Consider the following 25,212-nt stretch of genomic DNA (forward strand, 5'->3'; position numbering starts at 1 on the left):
ACTTTTACTTGGCACATATTAAAATAGTTCATGCAGCTAATCTGCTTACAATACTTTCTGGGCTCAGATGTTGAACGTTTTCAGGTAACCCAAACACAAAACATAAACTATATGTTGGTTGCCTTTTACCCATACATACATGCTCTGGATTGATATGACCACAAAAGCCATGCCAGTAGAGCATAGGCCCTTTTGGGCCTCTTGTTTTAATGGTAGAACTGCACTGTTGAAAATCTCTCCTAAGTATGAATTTGGTTCTGAGTCCTGATGAAACAATGCCCTTGTTTCCTCTCAGTCAAGCTAAAATAATTAGTGTGAAGAATCTTTTCATAGATGCAATACATTTGAAAACTATAAAAAAAAAAAAAAATATGATCACCTATCGTCTCCACTGGACATATACTCGCTGTCCATCATCGAGGAAACCATTATTGTGTAAATGTATTTCTAGATGTCAATGGTGGAGCCAGCCCTACAAGATGGCAAGCCGGAGAGACGGAAAGCAGCATACATTGCTTTGGCGGTGGTCGTAGAGGGCTGTGCAGACTTCATCACCAACAAGTGAGTACAAGTGTTCACTTCACTTCCACTTATTTCAATGCTTAATATTGGAACAAGCCATCTGGTTTTATGAAAAAAGAGCTCTTTTTTGGGCTGTTGGAAATCAGACATTAATCTCCGACCCAGAAAGTAAAGGAATAAAAATTGTTGTTGATCTCAATCCTAATTCAACGTGTCTGAAACCACAAGCACTTTCTCCTCTCAAATCAGACATTAGTACAGGTTTCTACCCTAGAAACTGACTAGTGTGATTCATATTAGCGTATAGCTGTCTTCACTAATTCATTTAAATTATTAACTATAAGTTTCATTGTGTCTTTTTCCAGGCACCTTCAGGCTGTACTGCAGTGTGTCTGTAAAGGCCTTGGAGATCCTGAACAGATGGTCCGTAATGGGGCACTATTTGCTATGGGCCAGTTCTCTGAGCATCTACAGGTACTTGACATGACTTAAATACTCTTTTGAGCCAGTCATGGTACTTTTATATAGCCCTGTTGTCAGGGTATTCATATACAATCGTCAACCTTGAAGTAGAAAAAGGTTATTCATGTGAATCTTTATACACTTTGTTGCTAGAGACAATCATATATGTTTAGCAATAATGATATTTGAGTTATCATCACATTTGGAGAATGGGGCCAGGGCCCTGAGATAGGGGAATGAAGCGTTGTTTTGCGGCAAAAGGTAATTTTGCAAGTTGACAGAAACAAAAACAAAAAACATTTCAATGCAAATTGTTGTCTTTCCTTTCCATTTGACCTGCAATCACATTTTCAAAGATTTTTTTGTTTGAGACTATGGAGAGAAAATTTAACCAAAATTTAGGGGGAAATGTATATTCCTTGGCTTTTGGAATAGGGCTTTATATTGGCTCCAAAATTGGTCAAAAGACAGCCCTTGTTATGCCCCTTTTATAATAATATCAACCGACCCCGGCTAGCATCTCCTTGCTGAAAGTTTGTCTTCCATTCAGACAACCTTATTATTAAAGTCTGGTTTGATCTGTCTCAAGGAATTTTGACAAGAGTTTGGTTTCAACATCATTAATTTCTACATGAATTGTTAATTCAGAGTTAAGGGTTTACTCTTATACAGTCGAAACTCGATATTCTAGGGACGGGCCAAAGTACTTCGAGCCTCGAGAATATCGAGCCAAGCGGGATTGCTTACAGAATGTTATTTTTTCATAATTTGTTACATTAAGTCTTAGAAATAGAAATACATTTATGTGAAAACAAGCAATTATAAACACTGGGTAACACAAACATAGCTTAAAAGTTATATCAAAATGCATAGTAATTTAGAGATGGGTAACAATTAGAGACAGAACTTTAAAGTGATGGCATGTTTATTCAAACTGTTAAAACATTTAAATTTGATAATAATTATAATATCAGTCAAGCAATTTTAATCGATTAGCGCCTTGTGCTCAAAAAGGCCAATCAAATAAATCAAGGTGTGAGATTCTTAACTGAACCCGCGAAAATGACATCGACCCAAGCAAACAAATCAAAGTGTGAAATTCTTGTTTGGGACCGCAAAAACGACTTCGAGCGTGGAGAAATATCGACCCTCAAGATATCAAGCCATCTGATCGAAATTTATATGAACAAAGAGTAAATAAAATTCGGTCCTTTTAATTTGGTTCGAGCCAACAAGGATATCGAGCCATGAGATATCGAGCCAACGAGTGTCGACTGTAAATCCCTTGAGAACTTATTTTGTAGTGAATTAATCTTTGTGTAGAAATGTATATCTGCAGTATTAATCTTGCACAAATACTTAATACCATTGCTAGATGAGTTGCGATAGTTTTCAGTATTTGGTAAGTGTTCCTTTCATCAAAGTCTGGCTTAATCCTTGGATAAGGTTATAAACTAACAACACAATGTTTGTAATTTTTTTCCAGCCAGACATCAGCAAGTACGCGAGCGAGGTTCTGCCGCTGTTGTTCCAATACCTACTACAGGTGAGCCAGGATGCAGACAAGAACCAACGGGGCCTTACACGAAGCTACTACGCCCTGGAAATGTTCTGTCAGAACCTCGGCAAAGACATAGAGCCGTACCTGCCAAAACTTATGGAACATCTAATGACGGTTTTGAAAACATCAACAACACTGAGGCCCAAGGAGCTAGCAATTAGTGCCATCGGTGCAACAGGTTGGCAAAATTTCTAGTTTAAAAGATCATAATATTTCTGAAACAACTTCCTATCTGAACGTTTAATGCATCTGATGATGGTGTTGAAAATGGTGATATCATTCAGTGCTAGAGGTTGGACATTTTAAGTAGCTCCTAGTTTAAGGATCAAAATCTATGTTAAACAGCTTATTTCTCTCTTTTATCATCACTTAACAATACTTATGTTCCAAAGGAGTAGACCATTAGTGCTAGGAGTGCTACATGTTGGTCTTTATGAAATTATTCATGCATCAAGTTCTGTGTTAAAAACAATACTTGTCCAAGCTTTCTGAGCATTTTATGATATTGCCGAATGCTTAACAAACCTTCAGGCCCTGTGAAATTCCTTAACAAAACTGCTAACCCTGTCAATGACTTTTAATGTGTTAAGATATTCACATGAAACACTTATGTATGAAAATTATTAGCTTGTATAGATATAGTCAAGAGTATTGTCATAGCCCTATAGGCATTGTCATAGTTCAAACTCGAGCCTTATTTACCTGTTCGTTTCAGCGAGTGCTGCGGAGAAGCTCATCTGCCCATACTTCGAAGAGATCATCCAACAGTTTCGCGGGTACCTTGTAGTTACTGAGGGCAACGAGGAAATGTTTAAACTGCAGATACAGACCATTGGTGAGATTGCTTATATTGACATCAGATTTTTAGCTCAACTGTTTTTCAAAGAAAAATGGTTCTAGTAATAGGATAGCACTGCTGCTTATGTTTTTCAAGACCATTAAATATGAAATAAATTACTCATGTTGCCAATGATAGTAGGCAGATGTGTACAAGGCCCATTACCCTCAATCTCTTACGTTAAATATCAGTCATTGAAATTACACTTTCGGATGAATAAGCCCTGTTTTATAAAATCTAGATTTTAAGCCAGAGTGAAAAACTTTTGACCAGTGCGTAGCGCTACCTGCAGGCATGTGCTTATTTGACTGCTGAATTATTGCTGAATTTTGCTCTGTAACTAGAAGGGTTAGCATTTGTTTTCCTTTTTCCTTTTTCTTCTGTCTGATCAAGACAAAAAAAGTTAACAAATGGGGAATGTTGTTTCTTGTCTGATTTTTTTGTGAGAGAAAAAAAGCCAGGGTATTATGATAGGGTTGATGTTGTTGCATTGATGGCTATGTTGATCTTGAACCTTGGCCATAACTCAAATAGCATTCAAGATATAGAAATGAAACTTGGTACATACGTTGCCTTAGACAATGCACACATGTTCGGCAAGGCCCATAATTCTGGCTTCTATAAATATTGAGACATGCCCCTGGTTTCACTGAAAAGAAAAGATGAGCCCCATCATTCCCTCTATCTGCATATCTCCATTGAAATTGTATGTCTGTTATAGATAAGTCAATGAATATACTACATATGTCATTAGCAATTAACCAAAACTTGAACAATAAAGTGTTAGAAAAAGAGTATGTTCTGTATACTTTTAAGTATACATTGCAAAAAAGAATTGGTTTCTTTATCCTGTGGCAGCTGAAGACAAAAAGGATTGTATATATTGCCTTCAGTATCAAAACATGTAACAATCTATTTACTCATTATTCATATTGAAAAAGGATTTAAACTTGTCATTTATTTTAGCATAGATAGATGAATTGTTTAAGTACAGACAATTACATCCACCAGGTTGATAGAAATAAAGTTAAGGTTGGTATCAGATCAAAGCTATTGTAGTATGTTATTGACAAATCGTTAAAATGTGGCTTACGAGATTGTACTGATAGATATGCATAGGTCATCTATGAAATAAGTAAAATCCACAAGAAAATATTTATTTATTTTTCATTTTGAATAAGACAGATAAACAGAGGTATAGATTAGCAGCATATAAGTAGGTTTTCACAAAGTGATACCTGGGTCAGTATTGCAGAAGCATTTTCATTTTTAACATATTTTAACCTGTTGAAAATTTGGAGTTGATATATTTCTTCAAAAAACTAATTCTTTAAAATGGAGTTATCATTTTAAAAAACTTAAGTGTCCATACTTTTATTGCAGAACATATACTTAGCATGCCACTTCCTACCTGTGAAATAAAACAGTAAAGGAAATTGTTGAAATTAAGGAAAAGGGACAATTTAAACTAAATATGACTCCTGGTTATTAGGTTGACGTTCATCGCTATTTTGGCGGGAGGGCAGCGTCATTATAGTATTAAATAACTTGAGTAAGGGTTGAAATATTGTGAATAAACCTGGTATATAGGAAGAGTTAATAAAGACCTTTCATGGGATTGGGTTTGGTTGCCTGGTTACACTGTTACTAAAGATAGAAAAATGGTTGAAACTCAGTATCTTCCGTTATGGTTGTCTAATTGTCATTAAACTTGGTATGTGGCAAGAGTTTATGGAGACCTTTCATTGGCTGGGGTTAACAAACACAAAACGCTACAAATCAGTTTAAATATAATCCTCACAACACAGTTTTTCTGTCAATCATTGAAAACCTGTTTTTGTCGCATTGCTGTGTTCTTGTGTAAATATGCCATTCAAATCACAGAAGACAATTCAAAATAAAGTAAATGTATAAAAACGCAAGAAAAAACCATAGTTAAAGCAGGCGTTGAAAGACCCTTTTTTTTAAAGTACAACTTAACATTACATCACCAGTCGTTTATGTTTTGTTTAGCAAAGTTTGAATCGTAAACAAAATTTGGGGTCTGCTAATGTAAATTGTATTCACACTTGATATGTTATATAAAATGCTGTCATACATGAAATCAAATGTCTTAAAAGCTGATTGATCTAAATGGCTTCAAAAAGAAAAACATAATGCTATCCCAAGCTAATCAAATTCAATTTAATTATACTAAATAGCAGAAACACTTAATTGATGTTTATCAAAAAATTTCACTGATGACAAAACTTTTACAGTTGAAAACTTGTGTAAGTTTAGAATTGAACAATATAAGATAAATTAATTTGTATGAAATATACAGGTTATCATCTTTTTACAGAATTGCCTTTCAAATCACTGGGTAAAATGTAATAATGAGTTGTTTAAACCCAATTCATTGAAAAGTCTTACCACGGTAATGAGACCAAACAAGTTTTAAGTCTTGAGTTTAGAATGAAGTGGCAAAGCTACAAATCTTCATTTCATTGTAACTTTCCTTCTAGTTGAATTTTGAAGAATTTGATTAACTTTTTATTTTGCATTTATTTTTGCAAAACGAATGGAATGTAGGTTACACTTTGCCAGTTTATAAAAGTCCTTGTGTCTGGGACTAGACTCAGACTTGAGACTGTTTGTAATTATGGCCCCAGGAGCTCTAGATTTACATATCACTCATACTGCAGTTGATCAAACATCTATATTACTTAATGTCATCTTTATGCTTCTAACAAAACCTTTAAGAACTGGCCATGCCCTACTGGTCCCAATTTCTTAAAATATCTTAACCCTTACACGTGGTTATTGTTTTTCATTTTAAAGTCTCAAAACTCTTTAAAATGAAAAAATTATAGTATTTATACCAGACAACGCAAAAACTTTTTCTTCTTCACAGGACATTGCGACAGGTAAACACTGAAAGTTTACCTGTCGCACCAAATTTTTACCTGTCGCAATGTTACAAACAGTATTCAGTTACATCAGCCTAAACCTTGATTTTAAGCCTCTTTTTTAATTAAGTTTTGTAATTCCCCATTATAACAGGTTAAGATCTTTTTGGTTAGATTTGTCTTACAGTACTATAATAAATTACAAAAAAGTTTAACATCATGTAAAAAAATCAATATTCGGATCTTATGTCATAATTTTTTTCTTCCCTTGCCTCCAAAAAAAAACCTCATATCTGGTTCGTCTATCCATGGAACAGCTAGATCTTACTCTTTTAATTCATCGTTAAATTAAAGATACAGTACGGTTATAAAATGTAACAAACTGTACTACAAGTCAAACTCAGGCACAACATTTATGCAAAAACGAAAGTAGAGTTCTTGTTATTGGCAATGTTAAACAGAGCGGAAAGAAAGTCAGCTCGGTATATAAATTAACACGATTGCCGGAAACCATTTCGCTGAAAATACGGAATTTTGTAATTTCCACACATTTCCTTAAAATAAAAGTATTAGAGTACGAGCTGAAACCTTACGCGTTTTATCGGCTTTAACGGAAACATGTCGAAATGGGGTTTACAAATAGTGATACACGGATTAACATGCTGAATAATCATGATATAATAGTTAAATATAACTCTGAACATTTATCTAGAAACTGAAAGTAAATTTTCCGAAAATTAAACGGTGCTGACTGTAATTTTTCACCGGACATTGTGACCGACCAAAACAAAAGTTTCGTCGTTCAAAATGGAAATATACCGGACATGTCCGACTGTCCGACGGACATTTGCATTGTCTGTATATTATACCAAACAAAAATACTAAGCATAGCCTGTTTTCAGGATCTTAAGATTATTCAAGAAATTGGGGCTTGAAAGTATGATGAATATATGGATTGGATGAAAAGTCGAAAAAGCACAAACAGTTTGGTACTGTACATTGCCAATACAGTAAAAGCCTGTAATTTGTCAGGGCGTGAAGATATTTGAACAGTTTCCGGATATGGAAATGTGTATGTTCACACAAACTGAAAATAACTTAAACAACAAGAATTTGCTTTCCAATTTTGGTCCGAAATCTAACTTGTCGGCATCTCATTTCTAAGACTTGCTGTTTCTTACAAAAAAAACCCTAATGTATTTGAATTTCCTTTCCAGATAAATTACAGATAAATTTGTAAATCTCAAAATTAAGTAAACATCACTTTAAAAGCGTTACAGTGTTGATTTTGAAAAAGCATTTAAGAAAAACACATGAAATTAATTGACAAATTGGTTGCAAATAAAGCTTTTTCAATATGCCTGTTAATTAATCAGTAGTTTATCTAAACGCTATAGTTAAAGCCCAAAATTTTCATCAGTATTGGAAAAGCCATTATGCTATCTCCAAAATCGCCATGAGGTCAGTTTTGCTGATAGACAGCAAACAAAAAGTTACTGCCATAGTCCCACAACCAGCATACATTTTTTAAACCTTCATTAACCAAGATAGTGCATTGGAACTTTGTACACATATATCCAGAGAGAAGAGCTCATGTACAAGCAAGGCCCATAACTCTTAAAAAATGGTTTATTAAGTTCTTTTAAAATTTCACTTGGTACATTGTAAAAAATAATATCATAGTACATACAGTGCTTTATAAATATTTTTGTGATATAATTGTTATATATAATTACATATTAACAGTATATATTTTAATTTGGAACACAATTGTGGATATTAAAGGTTTTTTTTACACGGGTACATAATAATAGGAGTGAATGGGGTATAGGCACACAAAATAATGTTTTAAATACCATCCAGATTTAAAAAACAATGGCCAAAATCTTTTTTTCTAATAAAACTACCTGAGGAATGTTAACATTTTAGTATATATTAATTTATTTTAGTTGATTGTGACGAAAGCTGATAGCTTATAGAATCACTCTCGAGTCTGTTTCCTGAGCAGAAACCAGTACTGTGTCCATTTTTGAGAGGCCATGAGAAAGTATCTCTTGTGGCGATCATACCCAGGATCTCTTGGGTGAAAGGCATACACCTATACAGGGTTCTCAATAAGTTTCGGTTGAACTGTATAAAATAATAAAGTAACCAAATAGCTACTACTTATTCTACTTAAAATTTATTTATTTTTCCAGATTTGAACCAGTCCAACCAGTTCTTATTGAGAAAACTGCCTATACCATTAGACCACTCTCACTCCTGTAAACATTTCGGTGCCATATTTCTGATAATTGACCACTTTTCACCAAGGCCAATTTGTCAAATAAATCCACTGTCCCAGAGTTGGACTGGGTGAGAGAATTGAACATTTATTATTTCTCTAGCCTTCTAGTTAGATGAAGTTAACAACTCTCTGCAATCAGTTTCTACAGAAGATGGAATTGTATCCAATTCTGACTTCATTCCTAAATCTCTGGTCGCAGAAGCCATAGATGATTGGATTTGCCATGTTGTTAACATAGACACACCAGAGAAAAGTGTTGAATGTAACCTTCCCTGCAAATGTCATACTCGGATACCAGTCTGAATTGGTGTAGAACACGAGTCTAAGAACAAGGTATGGAACATAACTGAAGAAGAAAAATAAAGTTATCAGGAACAGCATGAAAGTGGTCCGCTTCGTCCTGTCAAATTTGGTGAGAGCGCGCTGCAGTGTGGTTCTATTAGTTGTGACTTTAGGGATGCTGGACGCTCTTCGGCGCATTTCCACCGCAGTTGGATTGGTACTTTGCCCGTCCGATTTCTCCTGTTCATGCTTATCAATATCGGTCTCTTTGTGGTTACTGTTCTCTTCATGTGTTACTGAGTCAGAGCTTCCAGAATGAAAGTTGGGGTTTTTGTAACCAGTGTTATCCATACTTTTGACATTGGTCACATCGGTTTTGGTATCGTCAGTATTAGATTGGAATGTTCTGTGATTCCAAACCACTCTCCCGATAATGCTGTACAAGACCGCTAGAACGATGAAACTGCTGAACGCGATAAAAAGTAGAACACCATTGAAAATAATTGGGTACCATGTGTCTTTTAAATCTGCAAGTATATTGCATTCATAGCCTGTAATGTCTGGGTCCCTAGTTTTTATCGGCGTACTTCCATAGATAACAAATCCCGGCCATGAAAGGAGAAGTGCCAGCATCATAGCGGTCAGACACATTGCTTTAGCAACCTTCTGAGACATTTGTTTTCCGTATGGAACACAGATTTTCCTGTAGCGATCCACTGCTATCACAATAAGCACACATGCTGACGAAAGGCAGATGAAGAAATTATAAAATGTCAGTGTCTTGCACATGGTGGTGTCGAAGAAGGTAAACGGCTTGAGAAAGTTTGTCACAATAAAGGGCATGCCTATAAGGCATGTGATAAGATCGAGCACTCCGAGGCAGATTATAAAAATCCGGTGATTTGATTGCTTCATGCGCCAAATGTACACAAAGAGCACGTGCAAATTTCCCACGAGGCCAATAACGGCAAGGGAGCACACAAGAATGGTTCCACCCATGTAGTACATGGTCTCCTCCTTATTTAGTTCCTCCAAGGTCATGTTTCTTGGTGTTTTGTCTGTCGGCAAAGCATCCATTGCTGTTTTGAGACAGTTCAAAACTTTATATATTTTTTTTTATTATACTTCATAATTCTTTTAACCTCTGGTTGATATTGCCACATTTATCCAGTGCATTTTGAGACAGAATGGATATTCAGGTTTGAGCTTTTTTATACTCCAGTTCAAATTGTCCCTGGTAGCAGTTTGTTATTAATTTATTGTTAATGTTATTTCTTTGATAATGATGTTGCTTCATTATTGAGAAATATTGTCATTACAGTAATGTCATTTATTCATTGGATTAGAATTTTATTTCCATTAAATAATATGCACTATCAGTATCATCATTACTGATCATCCCAAATAGCCTTGTTATAATTATTTATGTTATAATTAGCAAAGTGAATTCAATCAGAAAAAAATATTCTGTATTAGATAATGTTTTTTCTGTGATTGTTTCAAAGGCATTTTCATTCCCTTAATTTTCCCGTGATTTTTCGCAAGTAATAAACGAAAAAGGTTATTATTTCACTGAAACTCCTTCATAAAAAGAAATATTTAAGTAAAACTCCTTCATAAACATCTTATTACAAGTTCAAAATATGTGAATCGTCAAGTCAATTGAAGTTAGTATCGTCACGGGTAGTTTCAGCAGTCTTCAGAAAGGCCGGAGCGTGGATGAGTTGTAAGCCATTGATGTTATTTGTATCTCAAAAGTTTATGGTATATGTTAATAAAATGCTTATCTCAATTGTTATTGCTCAGCCAACCAGCATCTTTTCACATCCATCAGTCTTCTTCAATTATATCCATATTGTATTCATTTCAAACACATTGTAAAAATGGTCTTATAAAAATCCAATCTTGAATGATAATTGTTAATTTGATGTTACATGTATTTGCTTAAAAGATAATAAATTCCACATTTTTGCACATGTTTTTGCCATGTGTGGATAACAGTTTATTTTGTAGATCATTAAGATATATTTTACAAACAGCTTATAAGACCAGCCAAATTTTTCTACGCATTTCGTATAGTAATCTCAGCTAAGATTTAGAATTATAACAAATTGGAACAAATTGGGCCAGCAGTAATTCATAGTGGTATTAGACCTGTCACCAAACTTGTAAGGATAAGTGTTGTGGTAATCTGCTAAAGCAGCGGGATTATTCCTTGTTACAATTTCTCCCTAATAAAGTGCAGTCTGACCCATACTGTGCTGTTTTAAAGCATTGTTTACACCTTAGTCCAGAGAAAAAAGTAATAGATTTTCATCCAGGTTAAAGAAAAAATGGGTCAATTTGGGCAAGTTTAATTTCTTGTTTCATATTGATGATTGTTTTTCTTAGTTTTCATCTTTACAATTATACCCATTATATTGGAACAGTAACAAGTAGGGGGATCTTAAACATGCAATAGGTAGCGTGCGAATAAATCACAACTTGAAGACTATTCACTTAAATGCACAATAATTATTGTTATTGAATGCTGTCCATGACAATATGGTACAAAAAAAGTTACTACACCTACTTCCCTCATTATTGAAATTATATGACACACTTCTGAATAATGTCAATATGATAATGGCTGCAGTAACTATTACTAATTTTATAGCTGACTGAAACAACTTTTAGAATGTTTCTCTAATACTCAAAAATTATAAAAAATATTCAAAATTGTATTTTATCTATTTCAGGTATAGAAATTCTATATTATAGTTTATTGCTGTTTAAATTATAAACAACCAGAAACAAATTATTGATAAGAGTGTATTTGTATTTGCCACATAATTTATTTATTTTTAAATCATTATTTTGTGAAAAGCAATGCAAAGATCCCCAAATATAAGGGTATAGGTCACTATCTCAAAGTTCTGAGAGAGAAAAACTCAGAAAAATGAGGGAGATGAGAATCTAAAAATATTCTTTCTCTGGCCTTAGACTGGACAGTATTGTGTTTCTTCAGTCAAGCAGTCTTATACAACTTTTGTCCTATGGACATAAATAAGAAATAGCATCTGATGGGACGTAATTAATTGGTCTTTTCTCACTGCTAGAAAATTACAACTATTGGTATAAATACTATCATTTTAAAAGCAGGGAATTCAATTATTGTAGGATTTTGTCAAACAGCATTTGAAATAAATATTATGATTCAATGTAAGCACCTTGTTAAATATAATTAACAACATTATGTGATAAAAAATTCTAAATCTGGGTATATTCAATGCAAAAATTCCTGGTGCAATGTCTGTGGCTTGTGCCAATGACTTGGCCTCAATTTTCTTTGACATAAAATATTGTTGCCAAAAGATATGTCTTTGTCCATACAACCCAAATGATTTAGATCTTAGATGATACAAATGTAGGTTTGTCTCTTATTTGATTTTAAAGGGAAGAACAAATAACCATTGTCAACACTGTCCATATGTTTGATTAAGATGGTTTGGTTAATTTAACACTTAATATTGTGAACAAATTACCAACCAATTCCAAAGTCAATGTTATCAACGACAAATTGTTTTTCTTAACAAGTAATATAAACTTGTTTTGTAATTGGAGTGGATTATTGCCGCTTATTAGCTCACCTTAGCAAGACTTAATACATATGTAGCATCTGTCTGGCATCAACAGTTGATATACACTCAAAGAGTCAAAATTATATATTCTACTGCAATCTGTACAAAACTGTGTAGCAAAACCCATAACTACGGTTTAAAACTCTGTTGAGTTATGCCCACTGATTGGCTGAGAAAAATGGTCAAACATTTGCATCGGCTTGGAGTGCTCTTTTTAACATAAAATACTCTTAACTCCTGTCTGCAGATAGCTTTAGATGCCTCAGCCACTTTGGGGTCAAGATGCCTCAGCCACTTATCAGGGGAAGTGTCCATTTTTGGCTTCAACATAGACCTACCTTAATTTATGTCTAAAAATACCCTGGGGGTGTTGGTGGGAGTGCTGGGGCCAAGATGCCTCAGCCACTAACCAGGGAAAGTGTTCATTTTTTGGCTTCAACATAGACCTACCTTTATTTCTGTCTGCAGATACCCATGGGGTGTTGGCAATGTGTGTTGGGGTCAGGATGCCTCAGCCACTAACCAGGGAAAGTGTCCCATTTTTTGCCTCTATCATAGACCTACTTTTATTGCATCTGCAGATACCCTGGGGGTGTTGGCGCGGTGTGTGGGGGCTGAGATGTTCCAGCCACTGACCAGGGAAAGTGTCCAGTTTGGTCTCAATCTTCTCAATACAGCGGAGGACCCAGATCAGAGGAGATGCATGTAAGTGTTTGGAGGTTCAAATTATAAGAAAATAATTCTGTTAGCCAGTTGTTTGAACTTTCACAATTTTATTACTGGTACAGATACCTTTAAATGCGATCTCAGTCTCTTAACATGCTTCAAAACCAAGGCACAGACTGGACATGCCAAGGAGTCTAACTTGTTCCGCTGGAGCCCAGGCGTAAAGGTCATGTGTTTCAATTTATTCATTCTCACCCCTGGTTAATATCCAGTCTGAGTTATCAAAACATTCACATTCGCTACAATTTACTTGTATGTCTTTTAACCTTCTTATTTTTAAATAAAAAATAATGTTGATTGATTTCATTTCATGAGGGTTTTATATTTGTGGTTTGTCTAAGATGGCATTGCAAATATAAGACCTTGTAAAATTGGCCAAAACAAAAAAATCGCAAAGAATGAACTTCACAAACTAAGACAATCTTCAGTAGCACATGGTTTGATCATACAGATAAAAACTTTACCCAGGGTTCGAATTTAACTTTGAGGAGCACTCGCAAAATTTTGCGAGTGCTTTTTGAGGCAACTCGCAAAATGAAAAATCAACTTGGAATTTTATTATTTTCTTTATTCCCTTATAATATTGTCTAATTAAAGTAGATATTTACAACTAAGACATATTATGAATATTAAAAGGATCCATCTTGAGTGACTCAACTACTATAAATTGTAGTTGGCTTATTCTTTTTTTGGGGGGGTGGGGGGGTGGGGAGGGGGGTACGGATGACTCATCGGATGCTGGCCGCTTTTTGATAACAAAGCTGTCCAATAATTTGACATTGTTCACTTTGAGGGGGGTATATTTACCCTCGCCATCGGGTAATTCCCATTCGGTGAGAACGCTACAGATTTCATTAACTGATTAAGTTTGTAAGTATTAAAAACAATAACAGTATAAATTTAGAATAAATAAAAGCAACAGTAAATGTAGCATGGATGCTTTGGACTATAAAATATATCGGAAGGTTATTCACTTTGACAGTTGAGCGGATATATTAAAAGGTTGATGGGGTTTTACGAGAGTTCGCGAAAGCGCTAATTTTAGCCAATGATTGAGCTTGGTGATTACGTCATGTCAACTCATTTGTTTTCACTTTGTATTATGCACACCTCGGAGCATCCCCGGAAAGATTCGAGATAAAACTCGGCCTTTTCCGTATTTGTTCTATTTTTGAAAACTTACTAGAGCGTGACTCCATATTGTTGTCTCTTAACTGGTAGTGGTGCCACTTATAGATTGTTTACACTCGACTTTGTAGCAAAGTTAATGTTTATTCTACTTTCCTTTTAACATTTTGTGGTCTAGAAAAAATCCACTCGCAAAATTTTGCGAGCTTGAATAAAAGTCACTCGCAATTTGCAAATGCCGCTCGAATTTTGCGAGTATGCGAGTCTAAATTCGAACCCTGTTACCTTCATTTTGTATAACCTGCAAAGGATTATGAAGTCAATGTTTTTTTTCAATATTGCGCTCCAATTGGATAAGGGGGACGTCATTTAACCAATGATATACAATGTTACAAATATCAACTATTCTTTTATACATATATATGTTCTTTGTTATTTATCTTTAAGAACAAAAACACAATAGCAGAAGATACATGTAATTTTTAATTGTAATGAATATCAATATAAATGTAAATATAAGCATTGATAACATTTTTTCTTGCATTTATGCTGTATGAACAAAGAAGCTAGCACTCTTCATGGAGTTTGCTTTTATGCCCTACAGCATTGATACAGCATAAATATAGACAAACAGCCTAAGACAAGCAACCTTAGACAAACTGCCTAAGGCAAGCAACCTTAGACAAACAACCATGTACAAACAATCTTAGACAAACAACCTGAGACAAACTGCCTTCGCCAAACAGCCTTAGAAAAACTGCATTCTTAGACATATTACCATGTACAAACAACCTTAGACAAACAGTAATACCACAAATAGTGAATAGGTTACTGTGTCCTCAACCAGGTACAGATTGTAGGTCTTGCACATTATTTCCCTCCCCAGCTATGGTTTGTTTGCGGCGCTGTCCACACTGTTGAAAGGAGATATCGCAGAGTACCTGCAGACTATGATGCACTTCATGCTCCTTTCTCTCCGTTCCAACGAGGGGGTCAAGGTAACTAGTGTCTAGAATCCCTCTTATGGATTACAATCCCTAATGGACATTGTTTCAAAGTCCTTCAAAATTATATATTATGTAACTTGATGTGAAAACTCTTAAAGCATTTTGCGAAATCTCACGACAGTTTTCAGATTTTTTTTATATGAATATGGTACTGTAATTTTTTTAATTCGTTTTCTTAATCAGCATGTGAATTTTCTGTTTATTTTGGCCAAACTAGTATTTTAACTAGCATTTAGATATGATTTATTGAGGTAAGCAGGTTTTTGTTTGATGATTTTGAATTTTAGAGGCTTGATATATGACTATGAGTGAGTGATTCATTTGTAACTTTCCCCTAAAATTGAATATTGCTATCTTACAGGCCCATGTTAAGGAGGAGAGCAGTTTCCTGTTTGATGATGCTGAGTTCGATGCAGAGGTTGACATCGAGGTCGAGGAACAGGAAGAAGATGGCGACATGTCCGACATTGCGGGAATTTCGGTAGAAAATTCATACATGGAAGAGAAAGAGGATACCGCAATGGCCATGGGCGAGATTGCACTGAATGCTGGGTAAGTTGAAATATGATAGTCTTATCATGTTACTGGAGTAGATGGCTTATGCAGGAATTTCTGTTGAAATTGTTTAAATGGAATGGAAAGAAGATCCTGCAATGTCCATGGGCGATATTGCATTGAATGCCAGGTATTTGGGCCTATGGTATTGGATAAATCATGTCTGGCATCGTGGGAATCTACGTGCAAAATGCTTACATGGATGATATGGCCATGGGCAATAAATCTATTCATAGAGCAACTTTTATGCCCATACTTATGGAGAATTTGACCCTGCACTCGCCCTCATGTATGATGGAAATTACTAAACCATGGCTTTACATTACCAGAAATAAGATTTGTTTCCACTTCATTAATTTATATCCTACATTTTCAGAACCGCCTTCCTGCCCTATCTTGAGGAGAGCTACCAAGAGTTACTTTCCTTGTTAGAGTATCCAGCCTCTCGTGTGAAGAAAGGGGCCGTAAGCGCCCTGGGCCAGTATTGTGTGTGTGTACATGAGGTGGCCAAAGCTGGACATGAGGTCCAAAACTCTCAAGTTGGTAAGCAGTTATTATATATTTGTTTTTAAAATAAGTGTACTAAGTTTAGTCCTAGCTATGGTTCTGAAGTCAGCATATGTTGGCCATAACTTAACATAAAACTGGTCAAGCATTTTATCATAAAATATGATACACAGGCAGATTTTGGAAAACACTAAAATATGTCTCACAAAAATATGTATAAATGCTTAAATCTGCTGTCAGAGTTGGTAAACTGAGAAAAACAGACAACCCTTAGCATCCCCCTGGAGTGCTCTTGTGTTAGTTTGGTATTTGGTTTTAGCTTGTGATTTGTTATTGTCTCTGAATATTCAAGTAAACAGCCATAAAAGATATGATTAATGTTGATTGTCTTGATGAGGGCTATTCCAGAAAAACAATTAACCCACAGGGCGAAGGCAATTATTTTATTATTATAGGGATGGGTCTTTTTTCGCTAATTTGGACCCCAAAAGGGTAAATTTACTTCTGTAGGGGGGTGGCACAAATTTAAAAGTGCCTTCCCCCAAGGGGTTATATGCTAAAATGGAATAGCCCTGAAAAAATGTCTCATAGTTTTCATTTTGATGTGTAGAAGCATTTGTTTTTATTATATTTTTTTCATATATTATTGTCTTGGTTGTAATAAGAATTTTTCTTTTTGAATTGAAAATATATTATTTAAGATGTCTCAAATGTTATATGTTTTCCTGTCAGCATTAATGGGAATGTTAAATACACTGGTTCCGAAATTCCTGACAATCATCTCCGAGGACGATGACCGTGAGGTTGTCATGTCAACAGTTGACGTCATTCACGATATTCTGGAGAAGATTGGTCAGCCCGTACTCCAAGTGCCTGAAGCCACTGACCAGATACTGACCAAGATGAAACTCATCTTCATTCACAAGGTAAGAACAAAGTTGACATTTATGATGTTTTCAACAAAGATGAGTCCTATGCAGGCATGTTTTATTTCACAGATTTTTGCAAGAAATTTGATTAAAATAGTTGATAACAAAGTGAATAAAAAAAGATAACACTTTTGTAATATATGGTATTTTTTTATTTCCTGCTAATGAAGCACAGTACCTGGCATTTTCTTTGTTGCTTTTTCTGCCAAAGGATCATTTTGCTGTTGATAGCACATTTCTTCAGAGATGATCCATCAAAAGCTATGAGTAATATGTCACTGACTTTATGTTTATTGATGTGCACACCAATTGTTTTCCAATTAGCTGCATTTTATTGAGGAGAGGAGGCTAAAATGCTAACAGGGTTCGAATTTAACTTTGAGGAGCACTCGCAAAATTTTGCGAGTGCTTTTTGAGGCAACTCGCAAAATGAAAAATCAACTTGCAATTTTATAATTTGCTTTATTCCCTTATAATATTGTCAGTTTCAATCTAACGTGACTCGACTACTAGAACTTTTTGATGGCTTATTCATTTTGGGGGGTACAAAAAGACTCATCAGATGCTGGCCACTTTTTGAAAACAAAGCCGTCCAATAATTTGACATTGTTCACTTTGTATATTTACCCTCGCCATCGGGTAATACCGATTCGGCAAGCACGCTACACATTTCATTAAGTCTGTAAGTATTAAAAACAATAGCATAATAAATTTAAAGTAAATAAAGCAACAGTAAATGTAGCGTCTATACTTTGACAGTTCGGCGGAAATATATACAAAGGTTGATGGGGTTTACATATAGTGTGCGAAAGCGCTAAATTTATCCAATGATTGAGCTAGGTGATTACGTCATTTGTATTCACTTTGTATTATGCACGCCTCGGAGCATCCCGGAAAGATTCGAGATAAAACTCGGTCTTTTCCACATTTGTTCTATTTTTGAAAACTTACTAGAGCGTGACTCCGTACTGTCTTCTTTATACTGGTAGTGTAAACATGCCATTTATAGGCTGTTTACACTCGACTACGTAGGGGAGTTAAGTTCATGTTTATTCTTCTTTCCTTTTAATACTTTGTGGTCTAGAAAAAGCCACTCGCAGAATTTTGCGAGCTTGAATAAAAGTCACTCGCAATTTGCAAATGTAGCTCGCATTTTGCGAGTATGCGAGTCTAAATTCGAACCCTGGCTAATAGTAGTTGGAATGATCATTTTTTGATCAATTTAAGTTTTTTACAGAATAATGATTATTTTCTGGCCTCCAGGTGGCGTGTCAGTGCGGTGAGGAAGCGGAGGAGGAAGAGGATGAGCAGGCGGAGTTTGACGGCATGTTGATCGAGTCTGCCGGCGATGTGATTCCTGTCATGGCAAAACTTGTAGGAGGGGAAAACTTCCTCGCCTTTTTTGCCGGTTTTCTGCCAGACCTGCTTAAAAGAATGGTGAGTGAACTGTTTTTGATCTAATGGTAAAAACATAATCATCAAGCTGGTGAAATCTTTTATATAAGTAAATAGAAGTGTAAGTTAAGTATACACACATATTTCTTTCATCTTAAACACCACGGGGCACCTCCTAATACCTACTAACCCTTCACTCTGAGGAATGAATTTGCTTATAAACTGAATTCGGGTCATTTCAGAGACAGACCAGTTCAACAGCAGAAAAGTCATTTGCTGTAGGGACGTTAGGTGAGACTATTGACGCTGTGGGCCCCTCCATTAGCATGTATGCGGAGACCCTGTACCCAGTGTTCATAAAGATGATCCGCGATGAGGATGACGAAGTACGCAGCAACTCTGTGTACTCCCTCGGGGTGCTCATGTCCATCTGTGCTCAAAAATTACACGGGTAAGTGGCACATACATTCAAAAACATTTTATCGTGTAAAACACCGGATGAATAATAGTTCATAATGCTGATGGAATGCTGAGTTACTGTGTGTAATCCCTCAGTGTTCAGATGTCCCACTGTGTTCAGAAACTAGAGGGTAAAGGTGCACATACATTCCATTATAATCATGTAATGAAAAAACTCTGTGTACATTCTTGGTATTCGCATGTCAGTCTGTGCACATTAACTTCTTGGGTTACCTGCAACGTTCTTCATGACTTGGAAATTATTATTTTTTTAAAATTGAATGGCTGGTACAAGCATTTGTTACTTAAATTAGATTTACAAATAAATTAACAGCCCAACATAATTCACTTTTAGCCTTAGGAATGCCAAATACATAACGTTTTATAAATAAAATTTTGACCAGTTTGGCTTTCAAAATTGTTAAGATTAGAATTTTTTTTAACCAAATGCACAAAACGTTTTTTTGCAGGCACATCCCAGAGGTGTTGAAGCTGTTGTTTGGTGTTCTGGGCAATGAGAAGAACGGGCGTGTTATTGACAACGTGTGTGCTGCCACCTGTAGGTTGACCCTCGCAAGCCCTGCACAGGTCCCAGTAGATGTGGTAGGTTGGATTTGAGATATTTTTGCATTAATTTTAGATGCCATATTCATTTCGTAAGCAAATGAACATGCTTCCCATTGCCTGGCCAGTCTAACGCAGGTCTTAGTAGATGTTGTTGCTTTGTAGTAGGGATTTTAAACTCCTGATAGGTCCCAGGTATTGGCATCATTATAGTCCTTCCTTTGAGGGAAAATGAGACTGTACATGTCCCTACTGGGTATTGAACCCAGCACCTCTATGTTCTCAAGTGCACACCATTACCATGTTGTTAAGAGCTAGCCCAATGTGGTTCCGTTAAAAGTACCATGTATGGCAGACACTCCAGTGTACACATAATCTCATTCCCCTGGGGCCCTTGGCCTTTGTTTAGATTTCTGTGGTTCTGTTAATATCAGAATAAAGATATCAGTATGTTGTAGATAACTTGATAAAGATCTCAGTATGTTGTAGATAACTTGATAAAGCTTGATGCATGCAATAAGAAGAGACATGTTACTGTTTCAGGTTACGCCAGTAATAATCAAGTGTCTGCCTTTGAAGGAGGACCAGGAAGAGAATTTGACTGTATACAGGTGTCTAACCCACCTGTACTCACAGGGTAACCAACAGGTAGGCAATACAGCTGTCTCACCCACCTGTTCTCAAAGGGTGTCTCACAGCCCCCCTTCACTCACAAACCAACTGGTATGCAATACAGCTCCCCTTCACTCACAGGCAAACCAAAAGGTATGCAATACAGCCCCTCCCTTCATTCCATGCAAACCATCTGGTATGCATTACAGCCCCCCTTTCACTCACAGGCAAACCAAAGGGTATGCAATACAATCCCCCTTCGCTGACAGGCAAATGAAAAAAGGTATGCAAAACAGCCCCCTTTCACTCGCATGCAAACCAAAGGGTATGCAATACAGTCCCCTTTCACTCACTGGCAAACCAAAAGGCATGCAATACAGCCCCCCTTCACTCATAGGCAAACCAATGGTTATTCAAAACAGCCCCCCTTTCCCTCACAGGCAAACCAAAGGGTATGCAATACAGCCCCCCCCCCCTGCACTCACAGGCAAACCAAAGGATATGCATGCAATACAGCCCCCCCCCCCCTCCCCTGCACTCAGGCAAACCAAATGGTATGCAATACAGCCCCCCCTCACTCACAGGCAAATCAAAGGGTATTCAATACAGCCCCAGTCAATCGCAAGCAAACTAACTGGAATGCAATACAGCCCCCCTTCACTCACAGGCAAACCAAGTGGTATGCAATACAGCCCCTCTCCCCCTTAACTCACAGGCAAACCAAAGGGTATGCAATACAGCTACAGTCACTCACAGGCAAACCAAAAGGCATGCAATACAGCCCCCTTTACTCTCAGGCAAACCAACTGATATGCAACACAGCCCCCTTCACTCACAGGCAAGCCAACGGGTATGCAATACAGCCCCCCTCCACTCACAGGCAAACCAATGGGTATGCAATATAGCGCCCCTTCACTTATAGGCAAACCAAAAGGTATGCAATATAGCCCCCCTTCACTCATAGGCAAACCAAAAGGTATACAATACAGCCCCCCTTCACTCACAGGCAAACCAACGGGTATTCAATACAGCCCTCCTTCACTTACAGGCAAACCAAAAGGTATGCAATACAGCCCCCCTTCACTCACAGGCAAACCAAAAGGTATGCAATATAGCCCCCCCTACACTCATAGGCAAACCAAAATGTATGCAATACAGCCCCCCCTTCACTCATAGGCAAACCAATGGGTATGCAATATAGCCCCCCTTCACTCATAGACAAACAAAAAGGTATGCAATATAGCCCCCCCCCCTACACTCGTAGGCAAACCAAAAGGTATGCAATATAGCCCCCCTTCACTCATAGGCAAACCAAAAGGTATGCAATACAGCCCCCCTTCACTCATAGGCAAACCAAAAGGTATGCAATATAGCCCCCCTTCACTCATAGACAAACAAAAAGGTATGCAATATAGCCCCCCTTCACTCATAGGCAAACCAAAAGGTATGCAATACAGCCCCCCTTCACTCATAGGCAAACCAAAAGGTATGCAATATAGCCCCCCTTCACTCATAGACAAACAAAAAGGTATGCAATATAGCCCCCCCTACACTCATAGGCAAACCAAAAGGTATGCAATACAGCCCCCCTTCACTCATAGGCAAACCAAAAGGTATGCAATATAGCCCCCCTTCACTCATAGGCAAACCAAAAGGTATGCAATATAGCCCCCCTTCACTCACAGGCAAACCAAAAGGTATGCAATATAGCCCCCCTTCACTCATAGGCAAACCAAAAGGTATGCAATACAGCCCCCCTTCACTCACAGGCAAACCAATGGGTATGCATTACAGCCCTCTTCACTCACACACAAACCAATGGGTATGCAATAAAGGTGCCTCACCCATCTGTGATTACAGGGCAACCAACAGGTAGGTCTGTAGTTGGTAACTTCACTTGTAGAATCTTCTAATATGTCATTACTTTTATGGAAAACAGATATCCCCTTCCTTACTTTAAACATGGCTATTTTTTTGACATTACCATAACAATTTCTTTGATATTGTTATTTTTTGACATTGGCATATCTATTTATTTCTCTTAATAGAAGTTATCATGGACATTTGTTTGATATTACCACAGCCATTTCTTCGACATTACTGTAATTGACATCACAATTACTCTTTCATTGACATAACTAAAGCAAATAAACACTATTGCTTCAACATTACTATAAATGTTTCTTTTGAGGTTTGATACAAGCAATTTAGTGTTTTTGTTTTTCTTTTGTTGTAGATATTGTAGGTGTGATTGTATTGCTTTCAGGTTATAACTGGGATTCCTGAGATTTTGAAGGCCATTGCATCTTGCCTGGGCACAGACAAGTTCAAACCAGGTGGGTAATGATTTGACTTCATTTTGTCTGATTCATGGATGGTGTATGTCCTGTCGTTATCAGGATGGAAATGAAGGGGATATAGTAATACAGGGATGTGATTTGTCCGCGGATCTTATGGCCCAAGAGACCCCCCCCCCCCCCCCCCCCCCCCCCAAAAAAAAAAAAAAAATTTACCTAAAAAAATTTATTTGGTTGCTTTCAGTTGTTTAAGTTAATATTCCAGTTTGCTTCAAATTTAAAGTCAGGAGAGCCCTCAATAGAGCTTCTAAAAAGACATTTTTTCTTCTACAGCAGTGCGCTTTTGACCCAAAGAGCGTCCCATAAACCCATGGCCAAAAAAGTTCAGCCCTCCGGCTGCCAGGTCAATCACATCCCTGTAATGGTAGGCGCGATTCCGTGTGTGTGCGTCCGTCTGGCCCACATTCATTTCTTTGCATCTCCTCTTACATTATTCATGCGATTTCCTCCAAACTTTCACAGATTGATGATCATAAAGTGAAGCAGCGCATATTGTCGGGCTTTCCTGATTTGACCATTTTTGAAAGAGTTATTGCCTTTTGCTAATTTTACATTTAAAATTGGTTTCTTTGCAACTCCTCTTACTTTTTTCATGCGATTTCTACCAAATTTTCACAGATTGATTATCATAAAGTGAAGCAGCGCATATTGTCTGGCTTTTCCGATTCGACTGTTTTTGAAAGAGTTATTGCCCTTTGCTTATTTTACATTAAAATTGGTTTCTTCGCAACTGCTCTTACGATTTTCATGTGATTTCTACCAATCTTTCACAGATTAATGACTATATAGTGACGCAGCGCATATTGTCGGGCTTTTGTAATTATCCATTTTTGAAAGAGTTATAGCCGTTTGTTTATTTTTACATTTGAAATTGGTTTCTTCGCAACTGCTCTTACGTTTTTCATGCGATTTCTACCAAACTTTCACAGATTGATGACTATATAGTGACACAGTGCATATAGTCGGGCTTTCGCCATTCGGCCATTTTTGAAAGAGTTATTGCCCTTTTTTTACATTTAAAATTGGTTTCTTCGCAACTCCTTTTTCGTTTTTCCTGCAATTTCTACCAAACTTTCACAGATTGATGATCATAAAGTGAAGCAGCACATATTGTTGGGCTTTCCTGATTTGACCATTTTTGAAAGAGTTATTGCCATTTGCTTATTTTACATTTAAAATTGGTTTCTTCGCAACTCCTTACGTTTATGACTATAAAGTGATGCAACGCATATTGTCAGGCTTTTGCAATTTGACCTTTTATGAAAGAGTTATTGCCCTTTCTTAATTGTACGCATTTGTTATGTTCCTGAGAAACTACCCTACCATTGATTGGCTTTCGTTACAAAAAATGCCCCATGAGGCGGGGGATATAGCTGTCTGTGACCGCTCTTGTTCAGAATGTATTGATCCAACAATGAAGCTAGTGTTAAGTGCTGTGTGGTGAAGATCAAAATAAGCCCTATACCTTTTTTGCAGTTTATTTAGGTATTCTTGTATTATTGTGTGGTCCTTTGTGATTATTGGTTGCCTGCTAAGCATGGCAGACACACAGCGATTACTTTTTCCCACAATGTCATCCACTTTCGTTTCTAATTTATTACTTTTGAATGACTTTAAACTTGATATGCACTGATATTGGTCATTGGTTATGGTCAGGAGACGACCCCTATTGATTTTTGAGGAGGTCAAGGTCATACTAACCTTTGTGCTCCCAAGGTGACACATCTAATTCGCCAAATCCTAATTTGACTATGTGATTTTGACAATGATTTGCGGCTTAAAGCCTTTATAGTGTAACACTTTCCATTGCTGTCAATAAAAGTCTTGGTCAAAATGAGATTTCTGTTATCATACAGAACATGGGTGAATATCAAACATTGGTTTCTGCCTAATAACTTAAGTAAGCAATGATGGATAGTGATAAAAGTGTCATGAAATTTATGACTTGGGGGAAAAATATTTTCTAAGATAAGACCTAGTGACCAATATTCACAGATGTTCACGACAACTTGTAGAAAAGTACTCAGTTTCGTAAAAATTGGACAAAAACTTTTGACTTTATGGGTAAAATATTTCCAAATATTTGACCAAGTGACATTGTGGTTGACCTGAGGTGAACCATATTCATAATTGTTCAAGACAACATGTAGACTAGTATTCTAACAAAATTGTATAACAATTGGATAAAAACTATTGACTTTATGACATGGAATAGAACTTTTAACGCAGAATTGTTACTGCCTGCCTGCCCACCCGGTTTTTGCCATTCTATTACCCATATTTTTTTATGAAAAATTCAGCTAAAAAAAGTTAAAAGATAATTCAAATGAACCTAAGCATGGATGTGGCAGCGAAACCAAAAACATGAGATATGTAATTTCAGTTATGTTTCTTTGTCATAAAAGTAAAAAGAAAGGCGGCTACTTTACCAAACTCACACAAGAAATTAATTGGCTATAATTACTTGTTGCCCATATGTAAAACCTGGTTTCGTCGCATTACAGTTCTTTTAG

The 25,212-nt window shown here is 36.5% G+C and overlaps 1 protein-coding gene across 1 annotated transcript in view; it reads left to right on the forward strand.

Annotated features, from left to right (window-relative positions):
* The window catches only part of LOC128243427 (importin-4-like), a 47,183-nt gene that overhangs the window by 19,443 nt on the left and 2,528 nt on the right, over positions 1 to 25,212 (forward strand). Inside the window, exons 11-24 of the mRNA XM_052961209.1 lie at positions 452 to 561; positions 888 to 996; positions 2,471 to 2,723; positions 3,261 to 3,380; positions 13,042 to 13,165; positions 15,201 to 15,312; positions 15,683 to 15,873; positions 16,253 to 16,419; positions 17,116 to 17,309; positions 18,576 to 18,749; positions 18,950 to 19,158; positions 19,637 to 19,769; positions 20,274 to 20,378; positions 22,609 to 22,678. Coding sequence (XP_052817169.1) covers positions 452 to 561; positions 888 to 996; positions 2,471 to 2,723; positions 3,261 to 3,380; positions 13,042 to 13,165; positions 15,201 to 15,312; positions 15,683 to 15,873; positions 16,253 to 16,419; positions 17,116 to 17,309; positions 18,576 to 18,749; positions 18,950 to 19,158; positions 19,637 to 19,769; positions 20,274 to 20,378; positions 22,609 to 22,678 — 2,071 coding nt within the window. The remainder of the gene's footprint in view (positions 1 to 451; positions 562 to 887; positions 997 to 2,470; positions 2,724 to 3,260; positions 3,381 to 13,041; positions 13,166 to 15,200; positions 15,313 to 15,682; positions 15,874 to 16,252; positions 16,420 to 17,115; positions 17,310 to 18,575; positions 18,750 to 18,949; positions 19,159 to 19,636; positions 19,770 to 20,273; positions 20,379 to 22,608; positions 22,679 to 25,212) is intronic.

Source organism: Mya arenaria, chromosome 8 (assembly GCF_026914265.1).
Source record: "Mya arenaria isolate MELC-2E11 chromosome 8, ASM2691426v1".
NCBI lineage: Eukaryota > Metazoa > Mollusca > Bivalvia > Myida > Myidae > Mya > Mya arenaria.